Source organism: Coptis chinensis, chromosome 8 (genome assembly GCF_015680905.1).
Source record: "Coptis chinensis isolate HL-2020 chromosome 8, ASM1568090v1, whole genome shotgun sequence".
In the NCBI taxonomy this organism is placed as follows: Eukaryota; Viridiplantae; Streptophyta; class Magnoliopsida; order Ranunculales; family Ranunculaceae; genus Coptis; species Coptis chinensis.
The window spans coordinates 97630458-97649932 of record NC_141463.1 but is presented as its reverse complement, the minus strand read 5'-3'; the positions used below and the strand labels follow the sequence as shown (position 1 = coordinate 97649932).

General features: G+C 37.7%; 2 protein-coding genes and 1 long non-coding RNA gene across 6 annotated transcripts; 2 read left to right on the top strand and 1 right to left on the bottom strand.

Annotated features, from left to right (window-relative positions):
* The first annotated feature begins 296 nt into the window (after nt 1-296).
* LOC147484884 (protochlorophyllide-dependent translocon component 52, chloroplastic-like) lies at nt 297-17139 on the top strand. Of its 4 annotated transcripts, none has more exons than XM_086578105.1 (7): nt 297-830; nt 5826-6013; nt 15566-15655; nt 15776-15950; nt 16054-16251; nt 16460-16647; nt 16761-17139. In XM_086578105.1, the coding sequence occupies exons 1-7, from the start codon at nt 312-314 to the stop codon at nt 17014-17016; spliced, it is 1614 nt and encodes a 537-aa protein (XP_086434231.1). In that variant the 5' UTR covers nt 297-311; the 3' UTR covers nt 17017-17139. The 4 variants fall into 4 exon arrangements, with proteins under 4 accessions (XP_086434231.1, XP_086434232.1, XP_086434230.1 ...); XM_086578106.1 differs by lacking the exon at nt 15566-15655 and adding an exon at nt 15488-15565 and having other exon boundaries at nt 15785-15950; XM_086578104.1 differs by having other exon boundaries at nt 15488-15655.
* Nucleotides 1622-4992, bottom strand: LOC147484885 (uncharacterized). The gene is made up of 2 exons (XR_015205100.1): nt 4679-4992; nt 1622-1938 (listed from the first exon to the last, which is right to left on the bottom strand). It is a non-coding gene; the product is annotated as an uncharacterized LOC147484885 (long non-coding RNA).
* A 216-nt stretch (nt 17140-17355) lies between the features above and the next one.
* LOC147484883 (protochlorophyllide-dependent translocon component 52, chloroplastic-like) lies at nt 17356-19097 on the top strand. The gene is made up of 3 exons (XM_086578109.1): nt 17356-17740; nt 18233-18420; nt 18544-19097. Exons 1-3 carry the CDS (start codon nt 17681-17683, stop codon nt 18587-18589), a joined length of 294 nt encoding a protein of 97 aa, XP_086434235.1. The 5' UTR covers nt 17356-17680; the 3' UTR covers nt 18590-19097.
* Nucleotides 19098-19475: the final 378 nt, after the last annotated feature.

Below are 19475 nucleotides of genomic sequence, written 5' to 3'. Positions count from 1 at the left end.
AATATTAATAGCTTAATTATTCATGGATATGGACAGTAATTGTGAATAAAGAGTTTTATCAAAAAAAAAAATTGTGAATAAAGAGTCACTTGGACATTGAGCACAAAATCACAAAGGCCCCACTCACAAATGCACCATGGTTACTTATGTTAGTTATGTGCCAACAACACATCAAATCATGGGCGATGGTTCTACACATATATTTTATTGCTGTCCATAAAAATAGTCGAGCAGTCAAGTGTTCAAAGTCTCTTCACGTTCACAAATATCGACCTCTTCAAGCTTCTGCTGCAAAGACAGCAGTAGTAGCAATGGAAGCTGTCACAGCTTCTACATTCTCTTCTTTACTCTCTATAATTCCAACCATTCCATCTCCAAAACCCGTTTTCTCCAAACCCTTTAAACTCCATGTACCCAAGTCATGCCTCTCATCAAATACCAGAAACAGAACTAGTATCAAACTTAACTCCGCTACTTTCTCCACTGTTTCAACTGAGCCCAAAGACCCAATTGCACCAAAGGTTGAGAATGAAGTACAAAAAGAAAAGTTTGATTGGTACTCACATTGGTATCCAGTTATGCCACTTTGTGACTTGGACAAAAAAGTTCCACATGCTAAGAAAGTGCTGGGCATTGATATTGTAGTATGGTGGGATAGGAATGAAGAGAAATGGCAAGTTTTTGATGATAAGTGCCCGCATCGCTTGGCCCCGCTTTCCGAAGGAAGGATTGATCAGTGGGGACGTTTGCAATGTGTATATCATGGTTGGTGTTTTAATGGAAGTGGTGATTGTAAGTTCATTCCTCAAGCACCAACTGATGGTCCCGCGGTAAGAATTCTTCAACGAAAAATGCTTTAAAATCAGTTTTCGATAATGTTAATCCCTACTGATTGTCCATGCCTATTAGCATTTTCTAGGGAAGTATCCAAAATAATGCATTATCACTATCAAGTTTATATCGACTATGAAAGGCCATAAACGGACTAAAACAACAATCACGCGCGCCATCAAAATTTGTGAACTATGCGGTCTTTAAAGAATTTAAGTTGGCTTTTATCACGCTAGTTGTCCGTTAATTGTCTATGCCTGATGAAAGTCTTATGAATATACCGAACTCTACTAAACTCCTATCATCACTTTGTACTAGTATGCGAACCGAGCTTCGCACCGGTTTTTTCAAAAGTAGCTAGCCGGTGCACACGTGGTATTTTAAGAAAATTCTGCTTAAGGATCATTATATGAGCAATTATTATATACACTACCCTGTCTCATGGTATATGTTTGGGCTGGAGGATTGAGATTTGATTCGAATTTCTAGTTCGGAGCTAGAATTAGCTGGGAACATAGTGATTTTGTTATTAAAATTTATAGTTTATTTAAGCAGCACTCTAAAACCTCAATTTTTAATATTTAGTATAATAAGTTTATAATAAATTACAAAAGAGAGGCCCGTAATATGCAGCTATTAGCCCTTCTCCATCATGGCAAAAGTTGTAACCTCTCCATAATGGAAAAAAGTTGTTATCAACAAAAAAATGTGCTAAAATATGAAGGTTAGTTTCAAAATATTTCAGCATATCCTAGTACAAACACAGAGACTGAGCACAAAGCAAATGCAATTTTGTTGTAGGGAAAGAGCAAGAGAAGTCACCCACTTCATTAATTAATATACTTACTGGACTTTGATGGGAAAAAGTAAAGTAAAAGTTGTTTGAACCATCCAAGTTGTATTCCCAGTGAGTAGTTCGTAACAATACTAATACTTTTCTCTTCAAAAAATTCAGAACCAAGTGCTGTAGCACCAACAACTGCAAAATTCACCCCCTGATATTTTTCACGATTAGTCTGCTACTCTGAATTTGAAATTTGCTGGTACAGCAGATAGCCTGATACATTGCCACTGATATATATAGCACGATGTTACCTACATGGGTACCTACATAAGTACAAATAGCACACACACTTAACATACACGATACACTTAACACACTTACCATATATTCCAGAGAATTACTATAGGTAACATTCCCTTGCGATGAAAATTGAAAAATGGTAAACTTAAATAGATATGTGCTGGCATGCGGCATATAATTGGGTACTTTTGTTTGCCTGATTGGACTCCACATGGGCATGATACCTGTATTACTGAAAACTGCGAGGAAAGTCGAGATACTACCTGTGGAATGTAGTAGAGTACTCATAAACAGCTGTATATCAGTTTCACCACTGTAAAGTATCGGGAGGATGTTCTGAAAGACATACCTATTGACTGCAGGGTTTCAGTCTAATGGTACCCTATTGAAAGTATACCTATTGCAGGATGTTCTGTAACTGTATACCTATTGACTGCAGGGAGGATGTAAAGTAGAGATACCTATTGAAGCATCAAAGAAAGTCGTTTCCATTCAGTCTAATGGTCTGTTGCCAAAGATTTCGTCGAGTAAAAAGAAAGCTAAAGTTTCTAAGAGCTGAATTACTGGCTTTATACTCATAACAACAGCATAAGGACCCCCACTCTGACTCTCTTTGGAGACCAATTGTGTCATTCTTTTGTTGGGTTCACTCATCCACAAATCATGGTGACTGGTACTATGGTGGAAAGAAACCACATGGTGAAATAAGGAAGCCAGAATTGGTTCTAAACCAGTACTGGGACCTTCTTATAGATTGGATTGTAACTGATAAGCAGGGAAATCTTGTTGCTTAGATCTTCTTCTATGTAGTCATACTCCATACCATTAAGCTTTAGAGTCCATTCAACTCTGTAACAGAACAGGCTAAGAGAAACTCCAACCAATTTTACGTCCCTCACTCCCTCATGCTTATAATTTTGAGCTCACTTAAACAGTTTAATCTTCTGAATGGAGACCGGTTTGAGAAACTTAAGAGTCTCTTTAGAATTTATAGAGATAAATGGATGCAAAGAAGTCTGGCCGTAGTGTGCTTCTATGAGGTTTCATCAGTTTTTTTTTTGCAAGTTTTTCGAGCAATATCGAGTGTAGCTGTGCTGGAGTATCAAAATAGTTGTGGGTGTATGAAGGCAAAGGCTATTGTATGCTGAAAACTGGTTCCTTAAAACAGCAAACACATAATGGTATTACCCTCAAATTTGATACAACATGACCTATCGGAAGGTTACTAATTATACAATGAGGTGGTGTCCGTCAGCTGAGTACATGCCATGAGTGTCAAAGGGTTTGGGTGTGACAGGACAATTCACGAAATGATGACTACGCTTACTCGATATTTTACGGTCCAAACACTTGTGCTGTTATTGTTGTCTTAGTGGGATAGTGAGAACTTTGACCTGCTCACAGATCATATTCTCATTAAGTTTCTCCCATTCCTACTCCCTTGTACTGGAGCTATTAGCACCACAGCTAGGTATTTAAGCATGAGTCGGTGGTTCTCCACTTCTCGCACCAAAGCTAGCTGTTTAAGCATGAGTCGGTGGTTCTCCACTTCTCGCACAAAATTAGTTAGAACTGCATGTGGGGGTTCCATGGTGAACAACGACCCTTACTTTATGCCCTCCCTCCTGTACATGGTTATGCTGCCAAATGTGTCCTAAGAAGTATCTTATTTGGAATATTTCTGTTAGTGAGTAGTTCTGAATCAGATTATCCTCTTTTATGGTTGAACTGAGGTGAACATTGTGTATATTTCTGTGAAGGAAAATGTCTGTAGAAGAGAAAAGAAAGCTTGGTATAGGCCTCAGCAGATTGTCTCCTGATGATCTAACCAAGGCACTGGAAATTATAGCCCATAAGAATCCAAGCTTCCAAGCCACCACCGAAGAGGTGGATATCGACATGGATGCTCAGGTAATCATAAGTGTCGTCTAGCTTGCTTTAGGTCTTAGTATTTCCATTTATTATGCTTCTTTTGTTTCTAATTTTGTATAATCCTTCTGCAGTGTGAGGGAAAAGTCTACAAAGAAGACAAAGTCTTCGAATCAATACTACTATGAACGTATTCGATGGTGCAAAAGAGCAATCATGCAACACATACTAATTATTAGCTAGTAATGCCCAACACTACCTTCCATTGCTAGATTAATTACATAGATAAGAGACCACGACTCTCACGTCAATAATGATAAGAGACCATGACTGAGATGACTCTCAAGTCAATACTACGACCGTATCCAATGGTGAAAAAGAGCAATCATGCAACACATACTAATTAGTAGCTAGTAATGCCCAACACTACCTTGTCTAATTATTAGCTAGTAATTATTGATGTGGAGAGAGCTACTGCTGAAGCTCGTCAAAGAGCAATGGCAGAGGCTCGTGAAAGATTAGAGAAAGCATGAGGTGAATTGGAATTTCTTTTGACCTAGCCACTAAAACGCTAAAGAAGTCTTTGTTAGTACAAACCGTATATAGATTCTCTAGCTAGCTTGGGGTCTCTTAGCATTTTAGCAAAAGTTCCTAACACACTCTAAGTTAACGTTGTCTTTGTCTCTATGATAAGTTCAACATCTAAACCCAGACCATCTATTGTTCTTCCTCACCATCTAATTGCTTCCCAAGAGAAGGTCACCAAAAACAGTCAAGATCAAAGAGAAAGTTGAAAGCAAAACATGACACAATCATAATTTCACATGATTTCACATATCCATCAAACTTTTATAATAATAATTAAAAAAAAAACAAAAAAGGCAAAATTCTAACCTTATACCTCTTCCACAGCAACCCACACTTGATAATGCTTAAAAAAAACCTTATACCTCTCAACAAACTCTCAAGAAAGCCCTTCATATATATAGAGAGAAATTGGTGTGTGGAGTTGGTGTGTATGTGTAATACAGTGAACTTGGTGTTTAATTTCGATTGCAAGAGAAATTATTGTTTGATTTCGATTGGAATTGGTAATTAGCGTTTGATTTCGATTGAAATTGGTGGTTGTTTGATTTAGGGGTATTTAATAAATATTTCGAACTCAAAGGAGGAATGGCTAAATAATAATAAAAGAGAGATTTAAATTGGCTTACTCGAGAGTTGAGAGGCTTCCCGATAGACCCGGCTATCATATAGTGTAGAGATATACACGTGCCAGACTGCCACGTGTGTGGTCAGTTTTTTTTTTCTGGCAGCACAAAAATATAATTGTCGGTCAGTGGTAATCTCGTAGTTGTCTGTAATATTGAGGGCAAAACGCCAAATCAGGAGAGAGCTGCACGTGATTGTCATAAAGTATAGTGTAATTTTATAATTTTTTGCAAAACTGATGGCAGTGTGCTAAAATGAATGAGAGATGCGTCAGAATTTTACTGTATGAATTAACGGTTTTATTTCTCACTCAATTGTGATTGTAATAATTGAAATTGTATAGGGGTAAAATAGGACAAATTTACTGTTCGCGATACAATTCTCTTTAAAATAGTTAAATTTGACAGTAAACTCGACTACATGGTAAAATGAGCGTTTCACTGTACTAAATGCATGTGGCGTTGGTACTCTACTCAATACTAGTGCCTACGTACTAACACAAGTCAAAGTGATCGCCTCTAAGCAAATATCTAGTAACAGACTCCATTTGGCAATTGGCATGCATCACTTCACTTACATTCTCGCCATGTGACTTCATTAATCCTGGTCAAAGTTATGCTTAAGCAGATTCTGACAGTGACTCTACTTACTTGCATCTACACCGCAGACTTCACTCCTGGGTACGTTAGTCACTAGGAGTGCTTTGCCTACAGCACTAATCTTGTTAATACCTCTGTGCACATAAATTTTAATGGACAGTTCAGGTTATAAGATTTCCAGGGATTACCTGATGCAACAGTTTGATTAACCTTAGCAGCAAAATATGCAGGTCAACACTTCCAAGAAGGCGTGTGCAGCTGTTTATCCAAGTCTTGTACAAAACAAGATTCTTTGGTTTTGGCCAAGCACTGACTCTCAGTACAAAGATGTTGCAACAAAAGAAAAACCACCTTACATCCCAGAATTAGATGATCCATCTTATGCATCTCCGATGGGAAATAGAGATATTCCATATGGGTATGTAATTCCTGATATCTAATTTGTTTTTTCTTTTACTTCCGGAGAAACTAGATCTTATAATTAGCTGAACAAGTCTGCCAATAGCCTAATACATAGGGCTGGAAATGGAGCGGGTTCGGGTCGGATCAGACTATATCCATGCCCAGATCCATTTTTTCAATACAAAACCAGATCCGGATCCATGACCCGAATGGATCCAAAATGGCATACCATATCCGAACCATTTCTGTAAATGGGATAATCGGATCCGACCCGACCCGACCCGAATTGCGAACCACAAGTTTTCAATCACCCACGTGTCTACAAACAAGAGAGATCTATTATTATTTGGAAGATATATTAACAAAATTTTATATTTTGGATTCGGATCTTATCCGAACCGTTTAGAGTAAAACCATATTTGAATCCGAATTAAAAATGGATAATCCATATCCGACCCATTTTCTTATTCGGACTCATTATTAAGATCCAAACCCGTTGAAATGGATTTGGATCGGGTCGGATTCGGGTCAAAACCCGCACCATTTCCAGCCCTACTAATACACCACCACTTACGTTCTCTTCTTTATTTATGACCCATTTAAACAATTAATAAAGTGGCTTACTTTCTTCTATTCATTCATCACTTATATAGAGTTGTTTACATCGTGTATGAGATCCTATAATTTAGGAAGCTCTGTACAAAATAACTACTGAAAATATATCTATGATATCCAAGATACTGGTGAGAATATATCCAAGATCTCTAGCTTATCCATACATAGGAGGTTCGTCAATACTCCCCCGTAAACTTGGCAACATGTTGACGAGTTTGGAACGTAAAAAAATCAAAGCGTTGTCTGGAAAGGCCTTTGCTTAAGATGTCTGCAAGTTGGTCTTGGCTGGACACAAAAGCAACTCGGTGGGTACCCTTTGCAACTCATTCTCTAACAAAATGATAGTCTAATTCAATATGTTTTGTGCGAGAATGAAAAACTGGGTTGGTAGCCATGTAAGTTGCACTAAGATTTAATGGAGAACATGTAACAAATAATGCTAGCCACGTCAGCTCAAGGCAGTTACAACAGAATTAGAGTTAGTTAGGAATAACAGAATGTCAGAATCACAATCAGTTAGGTGTAACAGAATGTCTAGTTACCAGTTTATGTAGTGATTGTAAAAATAGTATAAATACAAGAACTGATGTAATAATCATAAGTTTTTCAATTCAATCTTTAGTTTTCAGAGTATTACTCATTTTCTTCTTTATGGTATCGGAGCATTTGCTTAACAGCTTAGATCGATCCTCAAAACTCTAGTCAATTTTTTTGTTAATCAATTCAATCAAATCATCAATCAAATTCATTGAATCATCAATCAAATTCATTATTTTCGGGTAAATTCTCAAGAAATTCATCAATTTAGGGTAAATTCTCAAGAAATCTTTCATTAGAATGACGAGAACGAATCAAGTCTCCGCAAAACAACCGTGATTCAAAGTCGAATATCAACAACAACAATCAAATTCAAGGTGATGCTTTAAATCAAATTCAATGTGATGCTTTTAATCATGGGGTTGCTTCAAATCATGGTTTTCATCAAATCCATTCAACCACGTTGAGTTCTTCATCTATGATTGAGAATATATCCAACTTTGTTACTATCAAACTTACTAGAGAGAATTATATGCAATGGTGTTACGTGTTTATGCCTATTTCACGTACTTTTAATCTTCTTGGAATTGTCAATGAAAATGAACCATGTCCAAGTGAGTTTTGAATGATCGGAATGGTAATGTTACATCACAAATGAATCCTGCTTATGCTGATTGGGTTAAAAGAGACCAGATTCTACTTATTTGGATCAATGCAACACTATCTCCAGAGTTGTTGTCTTACGTAGTTGGAATGCCAACTTCACGTGCGCTGTGGATCAATTTAGAGAAAAGATTACAAGATTACAAGATATGAAAGGCTCATGTTAATCAGTTGAAAGGAAGATTACAAGATATGAAGAAAGGAGGTTTATCCATTGCAATGTATTTGCAAAACATTAATGGCAGATTACTGATTCCTTAGCAGCAGCTGGATCATCTCTTCCTGATGATGATCTAGTGTTTCATATATTGAAAGGGTTGCCAAGTGAATATAAGCCTCTTACTACATCTATAAGAGTTCGCTAGCAAGAGGTTAATTCTAACGAGTTACATGGTTTATTGCTTAGTGAAGAACTGTCTATTGAGGATATGCATTCTAACACTCAATCTTCAGTAGGGCAGGGAATCGGGTTGGGTTTGACCCGAATCTGACCCGATCTAAACCCGAATAGTTCGGGTTTGAGTCGATTTTTATATCCGTTTACTTATTTGGGTTGGGATTGGGTTCGGGTCTGTCGGGTTCGGATATATTTTTTGGGTTTTTTTAAAATTTTTAGTGTTATCCGATCGGGTTAATCGGATTCGGTCGGGTTCGGGTCGGGTTTCAGATATAATCGGGTTTGGGTTCGAATATTATAAAACTATTCGGATTCGGATTCGGATTCGGATATAGCCATATCCGACCCAAACCCGACCCGATCCCTGCCCTAATCCTCAGTGTCTCATGCCTTCTCCTCAACAACTCAGAATAAGAGTTTCAATACTTACAACATGGGAGGTTATAATAACAACGAGGTTCTTTTCAAAGATAACAGAGGCAACTATAGAGGAAAACCAAGTAATTTCAGAGGGAACAATAATTTTTGAGGTTATAATACTCAAAGAAACAGAGGCAGTTATAACAATCAAGGAAACAGAGGCAGTTATAACAATCAGGGCAACATGCCTATTTGCCAAGTTTGTGGAAAGATAGGTCATTTAGCAATTGATTGTCACCATAGGATGAGTCATGCATATGTTGGAAAAATACCACCAGCTAAATTAGCTATGATGGCCAGTTTTGAAGAAACAGCTGGAAACTTGCATGCTGGATCTTCTTATGATTCAGGACCAGGATTTTATGATTCAGGATCAGGCTTTTTAGGGAATTATGATGCAGGACCTTCAAACTATAATGACTATAATGACTATGAAGGTAATAGTTTCAATCCATATGAAGATAACAATGTTGGTTATGAAGGAAGTCATCCTACTGTCAACTATGCATCATTTCAAGGAACTAATCAGAACACCAACTATGCTGCTCATCATCCCAGTTCCTCTTCTCCAAATTGGATTGCTGATACTGGAGCATCTCATCATATCACTTCAGATCTTTCTAATATTCAATTAGCATCTGATTATAAAGGCAAGGAAAAAGTCATGGTGGGAAATGGCCAAGGTTTGCACATTTTACACACTGGATCCTCTTTACTTACTCCTACCCATACAAATGCATGTTTTAAAATGCATAACATTCTTCATGTTCCTCAAATGACTCATAATTTACTTTCAGTTCATAAATTTGTCAAAGACAACAATTGTTCTCTTTACGTTTGATTCTTTTTCGCTTTTCTTGTGAAGGACATTGCCATTCAGAGGACAACGTCCGAGGAGGCAAAACTGAAAATGGCCTCTATCCTTTCACCTTCAACACATCCGCTTTACAATCTACTTCACCTTCACCTTTTTGAGCACTAAAGCCACCTTCTCTACATGGCATCAAAGGCTTGGACATCCATCATCTCTTTGTTTCTTCATCAAGTTCTTAATCAAAATAAGTTGATGATACAACATTCTGAGAAATCAAGTTCTTTTTGTAATGATTGTCAGTTAGGGAAAAGTCATAAAATTCCTTTTCAGTCTGCTGTTTGTAAAACAAGTTGTTGTTTACAAATGCTTCATATCGACTTGTGGGGACCTTCTCCTATCATTTCAATCAATGGTTTCAGATATTTTGCTACTATTGTTGATGATCATACTAGATTCTGTTGGATGTATCCTCTTAGTTCTAAATATGAGTTCTATGATATTTTTGTTTCATTCAAATTGTTTGTCGAAAAACAGCTTAACTCTCCTATCAAATGTGTTAGAACCGACTATGGTGGTGAATTCACAGTCCACAAATTCTTATCTTTTCTTACACAACATGGCATTCAACATCGGGTTTTTTCATGTGCATACACCCCGAACAAAATGGCACGAGAGAAAGAACACATAGACATTTATTCAAATTACACGAACTCTATTAGCTCAATCCAATCTTCCTCACTCATTTTGGCTTAATGTAGTTCAAACTTCTTCATATCTTATTAATGGACTACCTTCACCATCCCTCAAGAATCTATGTCCCTGGCAAAAACTTTTCAATCATGTTCCTGATTATTCCTTTCTTATATCCTTTGGATGTAGTTGTTTTCCTTAGATGAGACCATATACTGAGAACAAGTTTACAATGAGAAGTAAACACTGTGCTTTTATAGGTTATAGTTCTCAGCATAAGGGCTATAAGTGTTTAGATCTCATTAGTAAAAAGATTTTTGTGTCCAGACATGTCATATTCAATGAAGCTGATTTTCCTTTTAAATCCCATAATTTATCCTCTTCTAGTTCTAATTTAACTAGTTCTACTTGTTCTGATTTCTTCTTTAAATCTCCTCATACTCATTCTATTCCAACTAAAATGTCAACTCTTTCATCCTTTTCAAATTCCCAAACTTCCAATTCAAACACTTCCACCACTTCTCCTCCTATTAACTCTCCAATCGATGACTTAAATTATCATGCCATGAGAACAAGGTCTAAATCTGGTCTAACCAACAAACATCCTCTGAAACTTGCACTGTCTACTACACTTCAAAAACTACCAGTCACTCCAACCACTTATAATCAAGCAGTCAAGGATCCTAATTGGAGAGCAGCAATGGCTGCAAAATTTGATGCTTTACAAAGAACTAAGACTTGGATCTTAGTACCACCTCATCCTACTCAAAATGTCATTGATCACAAGTGGGTCTTTAGGCTTAAGCAGAAGCCAGATGGTAGTATTGACAAGTTTAAAGCAAGAATGGTTGCTAAGGGTTTTCATCAGCAATCATGCATTGATTATACTGAAACCTATAGTCCTGTAGCTAAGCCAACCACTATAAGAATGCTCATATCTGTAGCAGTGCAGAGAGATTGGGATATAAGGCAATTGGATGTTACAAATGCATTCTTGCATGGTCATTTACAAGAGGAGGTTTACATGTCACAGCCAAAAGGTTTTATTTGATGAAGAAAAACCTCATTATGTTTCCAAGCTTCAAAAGTCAATTTATGGTTTGAAACAAGCACCTCATGTTTGGTACCAAGAGTTAGTTCAAGCACTTCTCTCTCATGGCTTTACCACCACTAGTGCAGATCTATCTCTATTTGTAAGATTTCTCAACTCAACTACAACTTACATCTTAGTGTATGTTGATGATATTCTGGTTACAAGCAGCTCAAAGTCATATTGTGAATCTCTGATTAAACAACTTAGTGTTACATTCTCTATGAAAGACCTAGGTTCATTATATTTTTTTCTGGGAATGGAAGCAAAAAGAGATTCAAGAGGTCGTTTTTATCTCAAACAAAGTATACTTATGACTTGTTAGAAAGAGCCAAAATGACAGAGGCTAAACCTTGTTCAACACCTTGCTCTACTTCACTCAAATTGGATCCATACAAATGGAGAGTATCTTGAAGATCCAACCGAGTATAGATCAATTGTGGGTGCTTTGCAATATTTAACTTGGACTAGGCGGATATTTTTTCTCTCGTGAATCAAGTCCGCCAATATATGCACAAGCCTACTACTAATCATTTCACTGCAGCTTTAAAAAATATTGAGATACTTGAAAGGTTAGGTTGACAAAGGACTTCATTTCACAAGAGGATCTTCACTTCCGACATGACTTTTTCTCGACGCAGACGGGTCGGGTCGCCCAACGATAAAAAGATCTACAACTGGTTTTTGTATATATTACGGTTCTAATTTGATCTCTTGGTGTGCAAAGAAGTAGACAACTGTGTCACGTTCAAGTACAGAATCAGAGTATAGAAGTTTGGCCTATACTGCTGCAGAAATCTAATGGACCTGTATCCTCTTGAATGATCTCAAAATTCCATTATTGAAACCTCCATTACTCTGGTGTGATAATATTTCTGCTATCTCTTTATCTAATAATCCAATTTTCCATGCTAGACCCAAGCATGTAGAAGTGGATTATCACTATGTCATAGAATTAGTCACCAACAAACTTCTGGACATCAAGTATGTGTGTGTACGAGGATCGGATCGCAGATGTGTTCACAAAAGGTTTGGCTACCACAAGATTTCAGGAGTTGATTACCAAGCTTTCAGTGAGAACATCTCCCTTCAGCTTGAAGGAGGGTAATGGAGAACATGTAACAAATGATGCTAGCCACGTCACTCAAAGGCGATTTACAAAGAATCGAGTTAGTTAGGAATAACAGAATGTCAGAATCAGAATTAGTTAGGTGTAACAGAATGTCTAGTCACTAGTTTATGTAGTGATTGTAAAAGTAGTATAAATACAAGAACTGATGTAATAATCATAAGTTTTTCAATTCAATCTTTAGTTTTCAGAGTATTACTCATTTTTTGCTTTAAGATTATCACAATAGATAACTGTTGGAGAGTGGAGTGGAATGCGCAAGTCTCGAAGAAGATGTTGGACCCAAATAGTATCGGCACAAGCATATGCAAGGGAACGGTACTCAGCTTCGGCACTGGAGCGAGAGACCGTGGGTTGCTTTTTGGCTGACCAAGAAATTAAGTTGGAACCCAAAAATAGACAGAAACCAGTAGTAGAGCGTCAACTGTCTGGGTAACCATCCCACCCACGTCGAGTAAGCAACAAGCTTTAAAGGGTCGGTGGCGCCGAAGGTATAATCCATAACCAAGAGATCCTTTAAGGTAACGAAGGACTCGTTGAATGAATGTAAAGTCACGAGGGCTGCTCATGAATTGTGCAAGGTGGTGAACAACAAAGGCAATGTCGTCTTGTGGCGTCAAATCTTGAAGAGTACCAAGAAGATGACGGTATTCAGCCACATCTGAAAGAGGGTCTCCACTCAACGATGATAATTGGGTACGGGCTGCAAGAGGTGTGGAGCACGTCTTACAATCTAACATTTTGCTTCGACAGAGCAAGTCAAGTGTGTATTTAGTTTGGGAAAGATGAAGACCATTGGCATCACGAGTGATTTTTAATCCAAGAAAATAGTGCAAATCACCGAGATCTTTAATCTCAAATTCAGCCCCTAAGGTTGCAATAAAAGATTGTAATTGTTGAGTAGAATTGCCTGTTAACACGATATCATCCACATAGAGAAGAAAAATCATTACTGAGGAACCATTATGATACGTGAACATTGAGGAGTCAGCAGTGCTTTGAACAAAGCCATAAGAGATCAGAAAAGAGCTTAGGAGTTGAAACCAAGCACGGGGAGCTTGTTTGAGGCCATAAATTGCCTTGTGTAATTTGCAAACATGATGAAGACGTCTGGGATCAACAAAGTTTGGCGGTTGTGTCATAAAAACTTTTTCAGAGAGGGTGCCATGCAGAAACGCATTCTTGACATTGAGTTGGCGAAGTGGCCAAGAAGAAGAGACAACCAAGCTTAAAACAGTGCGAATGGTTGTTGGTTTAACAACCGGACTAAATATTTCGTCATAATTAATTCCTGGTTGTTGGTAAAAGCCCTTGGCGACAAGACGAGCTTTAAGACGTTCAATGGTACCATTAGATCGCCATTTAATTTTGAAAACCCATTTTGACGGGACTTTGTGCTGACTTGGATGAGGCGGAACAAGTGACCATGTGCCATTTTTCAGCAAGGCATTAAATTCCTCATTCATTGCTTGGCGCCAATGTGGTGATTTTTGTGCTTGAGAGAAACATGAAGGTTCCGTCTCTTTGGACAATTGCATAGAAAATGCTACATGAACGGGATGTCGGGTTGCAAAATCAGCATACCGTGCTGGCTTGAAAAGTTTAACACCAGCCTTTATTTCGGTGGTCATATGATGATGCTCAGAATTGGTGGTGGTGCAAAGTTGGATGAAGAAGGAGTTGGAGCAGATAATTCGTGTTGGGGATGGTGTTGGCACGGGGATGGAGTAAGTGATGCTTGTAAGGGAGAAATGGTGTGCCGGTAATCGTGAAGTATCAAAGGCGATGTTGGTGGTGTCTATAAATTTTCTTGATGAGTGGAAACTCTGAATTTGATGTTGGTACAGAGAGGAGAGGCGGTGGTGATACCTCTAAACTTGTTGGTGGTATATGAAGAGATGGAGTCTCCCCGCGGCAAGAATGATTGGAATGGTTGGAATGAAGACTAAAGAAGAATAATCGGCACCACTCACCGTACTAGATGAATCGGTTGAAGTCATTGTATATGAGAAGTTGGATTCATCAAATACCACATGGCGAGAGATGTATAAGCACCCAGTAACCGGATTCAAGCATCGAAACCCCTTGTGACAAGAGATCTGTAACCAAGGAAAACACAAGCAGCAGATCTAGGCAATAATTTGTGAGCAGCATAATCTCCAAGATATGGATAGCATGCATAACCGAAAATACGTAAAATAGAGTAATATGGGGTGGAACTGAACAAAGCGAGGAATGGAGATTTGAAGTGCAGAACTGGTGTTGGTATGGTGTTGGTAACCTGTTTATTAAGTATACAGCAGTGCAAATCGCCTCAACCCATTAAGTGAGAGGAATACGAGAAGTAATCATCAAGGTGCGAGCCATCTCAGAGATATGACGCTGCTTTCGTTCGCAAGACCGTTCTGTTGGGGTGTGTGTGGGCATGAGAACCTGTGATGAATTCCTTTGTTGGCGCAAAAATGATGGAAAGATGAGTTATCATATTCGCCACCCCCATCACTTTGAAAACACTTAATGGTAGCAGAAAATTGATTCTCAATGGAATTAAACAAGTGAACAAATGACTGAAAACTTCAGACTTTAGTTTCATGGGAAACACCCATGAGTAACGAGTAAAATCGTCAATAAAAAACACATAATAACGGTAGCCAGAGACAGAGTAAATGGGAGACATCCAAACATCACTATGAATTAAATCAAATGGTGCAGTAGTACGATGTTCATGAGTAACAAAAGGAAGTCGTGTAGACTTTCCCATGGCACAGGCCTTACAAAATTGACACTGACTAAAGGAAAATGCACCTAAACATTTGTTATTAAATAATTTTCGAAGAATAGAAGAAAGTAAGCCACTTTATTAATTGTTTACATCGTGTATGAGATCCTATAACTTAGGAAGCTCTATACAAAATAAGAGAATATATCTATGATATCCAAGATACTGAGAATATATCCAAGATCTCAACTACTGAGAATATATCTATGATATCCAAGATACTGCCTGAGAATGTATCCAAGATCTCTAGCTTATCCAGACATAGAAGGTTCGTCAATACCTTTCTCATGGACCCTGCTTCTTATCTCTTTTTTAAGTACATACACAATAACTGACTAGAACATTGGAATTTCTAGGTACGAAGTTCTGATTGAAAATCTCATGGATCCTTCTCATGTGCCATATGCACATTATGGAATAATGAATGTTACTAGGTACGAAGTTCTGATTGAAAATCTCATGGATCCTTCTCATGTGCCATATGCACATTTTGGAATAATGAATGTGCCAACTGACAAATCCAGATAAGCCCTTCTCTTACTTATGTTTTGGCGCTGAAGGTTATAGTAGATAGTCATCACTTTTAAGATTATATTCGTATATATATGTTAAGCCCGTCTTACTAATAAATGATGTCCTTGCACGGCTGACAGAGAAGGAGGGAGACCCATGGCGATAGAGGTAAAGAAATTAGATATAAATGGTTTCTTTGCGCAGCAAGAGAGGGGTTACAATAAGTTTATACCACCCTGCGTATTCTATGCAATGCCAAAATCTGCGGCAAATACTGGATATGCATCTTCAGGGGGTATCAATGAGGTAAAGCATTTAGTTTGCAACGAGCTAATGAGGTTTATCTATTGAAGTTCCATCATTTTTACCTTGTATGTCCAGATTCATATTTTACTTTTGGTTTGTTTAGGAGACATCAGAAAATGTAAAAGCACGACGGTTTCTTTTGATCTTTATCTGTGTGCCTGTTAGCCCTGGTAACAGCAGATTGATATGGTCCTTTCCGAGAAATGTTGGAGTGTGGATTGATCAAGTAGTTCCCCGATGGATGTTTCATGTTGGACAAAACTTGATTTTAGATTCTGATCTGTATCTTCTCCACTTGGAGGTAATTTTGTACTCAGTATCAATTATAATGGTTCATAGCTTTCAAATGAAATGGGAGGATCATGCTTAACGGTATAGCTTCCAAATGAAATTGGCGGATCATGCTATCTTTTCTAAGGGATTGATATTTGTTTGTTAAACTCAGTAGTATTGATATTGATATGAATGATAGCTCGTGTTAACATTTTCTCTTATTGTGTTTCTTATAGGAGCTTAAGATTACTGATATTGGCCCTTCCAATTGGCAAAGGGCTTGTTTTGTTCCGACCAAAGCGGATGCTCTTGTGGTTGCCTTCAGAAAGTGGCTAAGAAAATACTCAGGTGGTCAAGTTGATTTTGGTACCAAATACAGCGGTTTACTTCCCCCATCTCCTCCTAAAGAACAGTTAATGGACAGGTAATTGTCTCCAACATGAAGGATATAGTGTGAACACATTCATGCTAAGTCGCCACTGCAGATATGTCATATAACTTGGAATTTCTCATTTCTCTGTTTGCACTTTTTTCTAGGTATCGGTCTCATGTTCTGAACTGCAGTAGCTGCCGTGTGGCAGTCAAAGGTCTCAAGGCACTCGAAGTTGCTTTGCAGGTTATCTCTGTAGCTTCAATTGGGATCATTGCAGCCATCAAGCAGGGTATGATGTCGATGGCTGCAAAATCTGTTGTCGTCTCCATGGCGGTGTTGTGTTTTGCAGCTTCCAAGTGGCTGTCTCATTTCATCTACAAGACCTTTTACTTCCATGATTATAATCATGCTCTTAGGTGAAACACCTTTACTTTTATGTGTAAATGCCGTTATTGACCGTATAGTGAAATTACATGAATTTCTATAATGTATATAAATTGAAAGGTTTACCTGTTTTACAAATCGAAAGGGATATATAACCAATATCGCCACCCCAACATTTTTACCAATTTGATATTTGCTCTTGAGGACCTACTGGTATGGCCCCTAGCATATTCAGTTATATCAGTTGGATTCTCGTACTGGTTTTGAACAAGTATCAATGTCTGTGTAGCTCGATTGAAGTCAACAAAAATTATGCTCTCCAAGTTGCATATATAAGCAACCATATTCTTCTAAAATGGCAGAACTATAAGCTGCGAGTTTGTTGCACATTGGATACTAGTGAAGAAGAAAATAGCTGATTCACGCAATAGTTGATCCGCTATTAGTTTATTGATAGAAGAAGGTTACTGTGATGGTTGCTTCGGCCTACCAAGGGTTGAAGAGAAGATGGTCAGAGCGGAAGATCAAGGACTCCTGAAAGAGATTGTTTCTCTTCATTCAGGATCCATCAGAAAATGTGGAAGTAAGACGATTACTTCTGATCTTTATCTGTGTGCCTGTTAGCCCTGGTAATAGCAGATTGATATGGGCCTTTCCAAGAAATTTTGGAGTGTGGATTGATGCTGTAGTTCCACGATGGATGTTTCATGTGGGACAAAACTTGCTTATAGATTCGGATCTGTATCTTGTTCACTTGGAGGTAATTTCTGTTGTCTCCTTAGTCTTTATACAGCATAAATGGTCCATTGATTCCCAATGACAGGAGGATCGTGCTATCTGTTTTGTTTGGAATGATGATAAGTGTGTCCTGGAGTAACCTTTTTCTTGAAATGATCTGATTGGCATATTGACTGCATGAATTCAAAGTAATAAATACATATAGGCTGGTACAGAACAGTGTGGTCTTTGGTGGTAAGGCAAGGGAGGATCCCCAATGGAATCATGTTATTTGGAGTTTTATGGAATAAAAAATTTGATTGGTTGTAGGGGATAGAAGTTTAGGTGGTGCCATTCTCTTTGTTGCATGTACTTGTAACTCCATCAACTTAGACGAAAAAAAGACAGAAGAAAAAACATTCTAGTGAATTTGGATCTATTTGTAAAGTATTAAGTAGTATATGGTACTAATAAATGAGACAATCATATGAGTGATACTTCAACTTATCATTTGCTCATATTTTGTTTCTTATAGGAGCGTAAAATTACTGATATTGGACCTTCCAATTGGCAAAAGGCTTGCTTTGTGCCGACAAAGACAGATGCTCTTGTGGTTGCCTTCAGAAAGTGGCTAAGAAAATACTCAGGTGGTCAAATTGATTGGGGCACCAAATACAGTGGACTGCTTCCCCCATCTCCTCCTAAAGAACAGCTAATGGACAGGTATCTACAACACGAAGTATATAATGCCTACAATCTCAAGCTAAGCCACACTGCATATGCAACATAAACCTGAAGTTTCTAGCTAGCTCATTCTGTCATTCATCAGTTTGCACTTGATTCTAGGTACCGGACTCATGTTCTGAACTGCATAGCTGCCGTGTGGCAGTGAAAGGTCTCAAGGCACTCGAAGTTGCTTTGCAGGGGTTATCTCTGTTGCTTCAATTGGGATCGTTGCAGCCATCAAGGAAGGTATCATGACAATGGCTTCAAAAACTGTTGTGGTCTCCATGGCGGTGTTGTGTTTTGTAGCTTCCAAGTGGCTGTCTCATTTCATTTACAAGACCTTTTACTCTCATGATTATAATCACGCTCTCAGGTGAAAGTGTGGAACACTCTAAATGTCATTATGAACTATGGAGGAAGTTCGAACTACTTAAACCTCCATTTGTAAAGTGAAATAGGCATGACGTCTAACAATGTATACAAATCGAAGGTTTATGTCTCCCAACTAGAACGATTAAGTAAGGGTTTTCATAAAGGCACCACTTATTTTACCAAGGGCTGCCACACCCAAAACAAAACCAAACGGATCCTAATACCAAATGGGCACCACTTGAAAATTGAGTAGGTACCACTTAAGATTTTTATGTTTTGATAAAAAAAAAAATTGTTTAATTTTGATTTTTTATGTTTTGATAAAAAAAAAATTGTTTAATTTTGATTAGTTTAGTTTTATCTTACGTTCGAGTGAATCAATGTGCCTTTTTAATGTTGACAAATTCAAAATTTTATTCATCTTCCAAAAAATTGAACGAATGGGTATATCCAAATGCGCAATTGAATAATTTCATTAAAAGTTTTGCTTTGATTTCAACTATACTAATGTGGAGAAAAGATTATAGATTTGATTTATAAATTAATATGTGACTTATTTGTTTTCATGTTGGGGTTCCTCCAAACTTTGATAAATTTTATAATTCAATCAATTTTTAAAAAATAAAATAAAATAAATAAATCAATGAGTATCTGTAGTTAGTAATAAATTTTATAAATAT

Coding starts and splice junctions, on each gene's coding strand:
- LOC147484884 (XM_086578104.1), top strand. CDS start 312: ATGGAAGCTGTCACAGCTTCTACATTCTCTTCTTTACTCTCTATAATT. Junction 15,656..15,775: donor GTGCCAACTGACAAATCCAG/ATAAGCCCTTCT, acceptor ATGTCCTTGCAC/GGCTGACAGAGAAGGAGGGA. Junction 16,648..16,760: donor AAAGAACAGTTAATGGACAG/GTAATTGTCTCC, acceptor ACTTTTTTCTAG/GTATCGGTCTCATGTTCTGA.
- LOC147484883 (XM_086578109.1), top strand. CDS start 17,681: ATGTTTCATGTGGGACAAAACTTGCTTATAGATTCGGATCTGTATCTT. Junction 17,741..18,232: donor TGTATCTTGTTCACTTGGAG/GTAATTTCTGTT, acceptor TGTTTCTTATAG/GAGCGTAAAATTACTGATAT. Junction 18,421..18,543: donor AAAGAACAGCTAATGGACAG/GTATCTACAACA, acceptor ACTTGATTCTAG/GTACCGGACTCATGTTCTGA.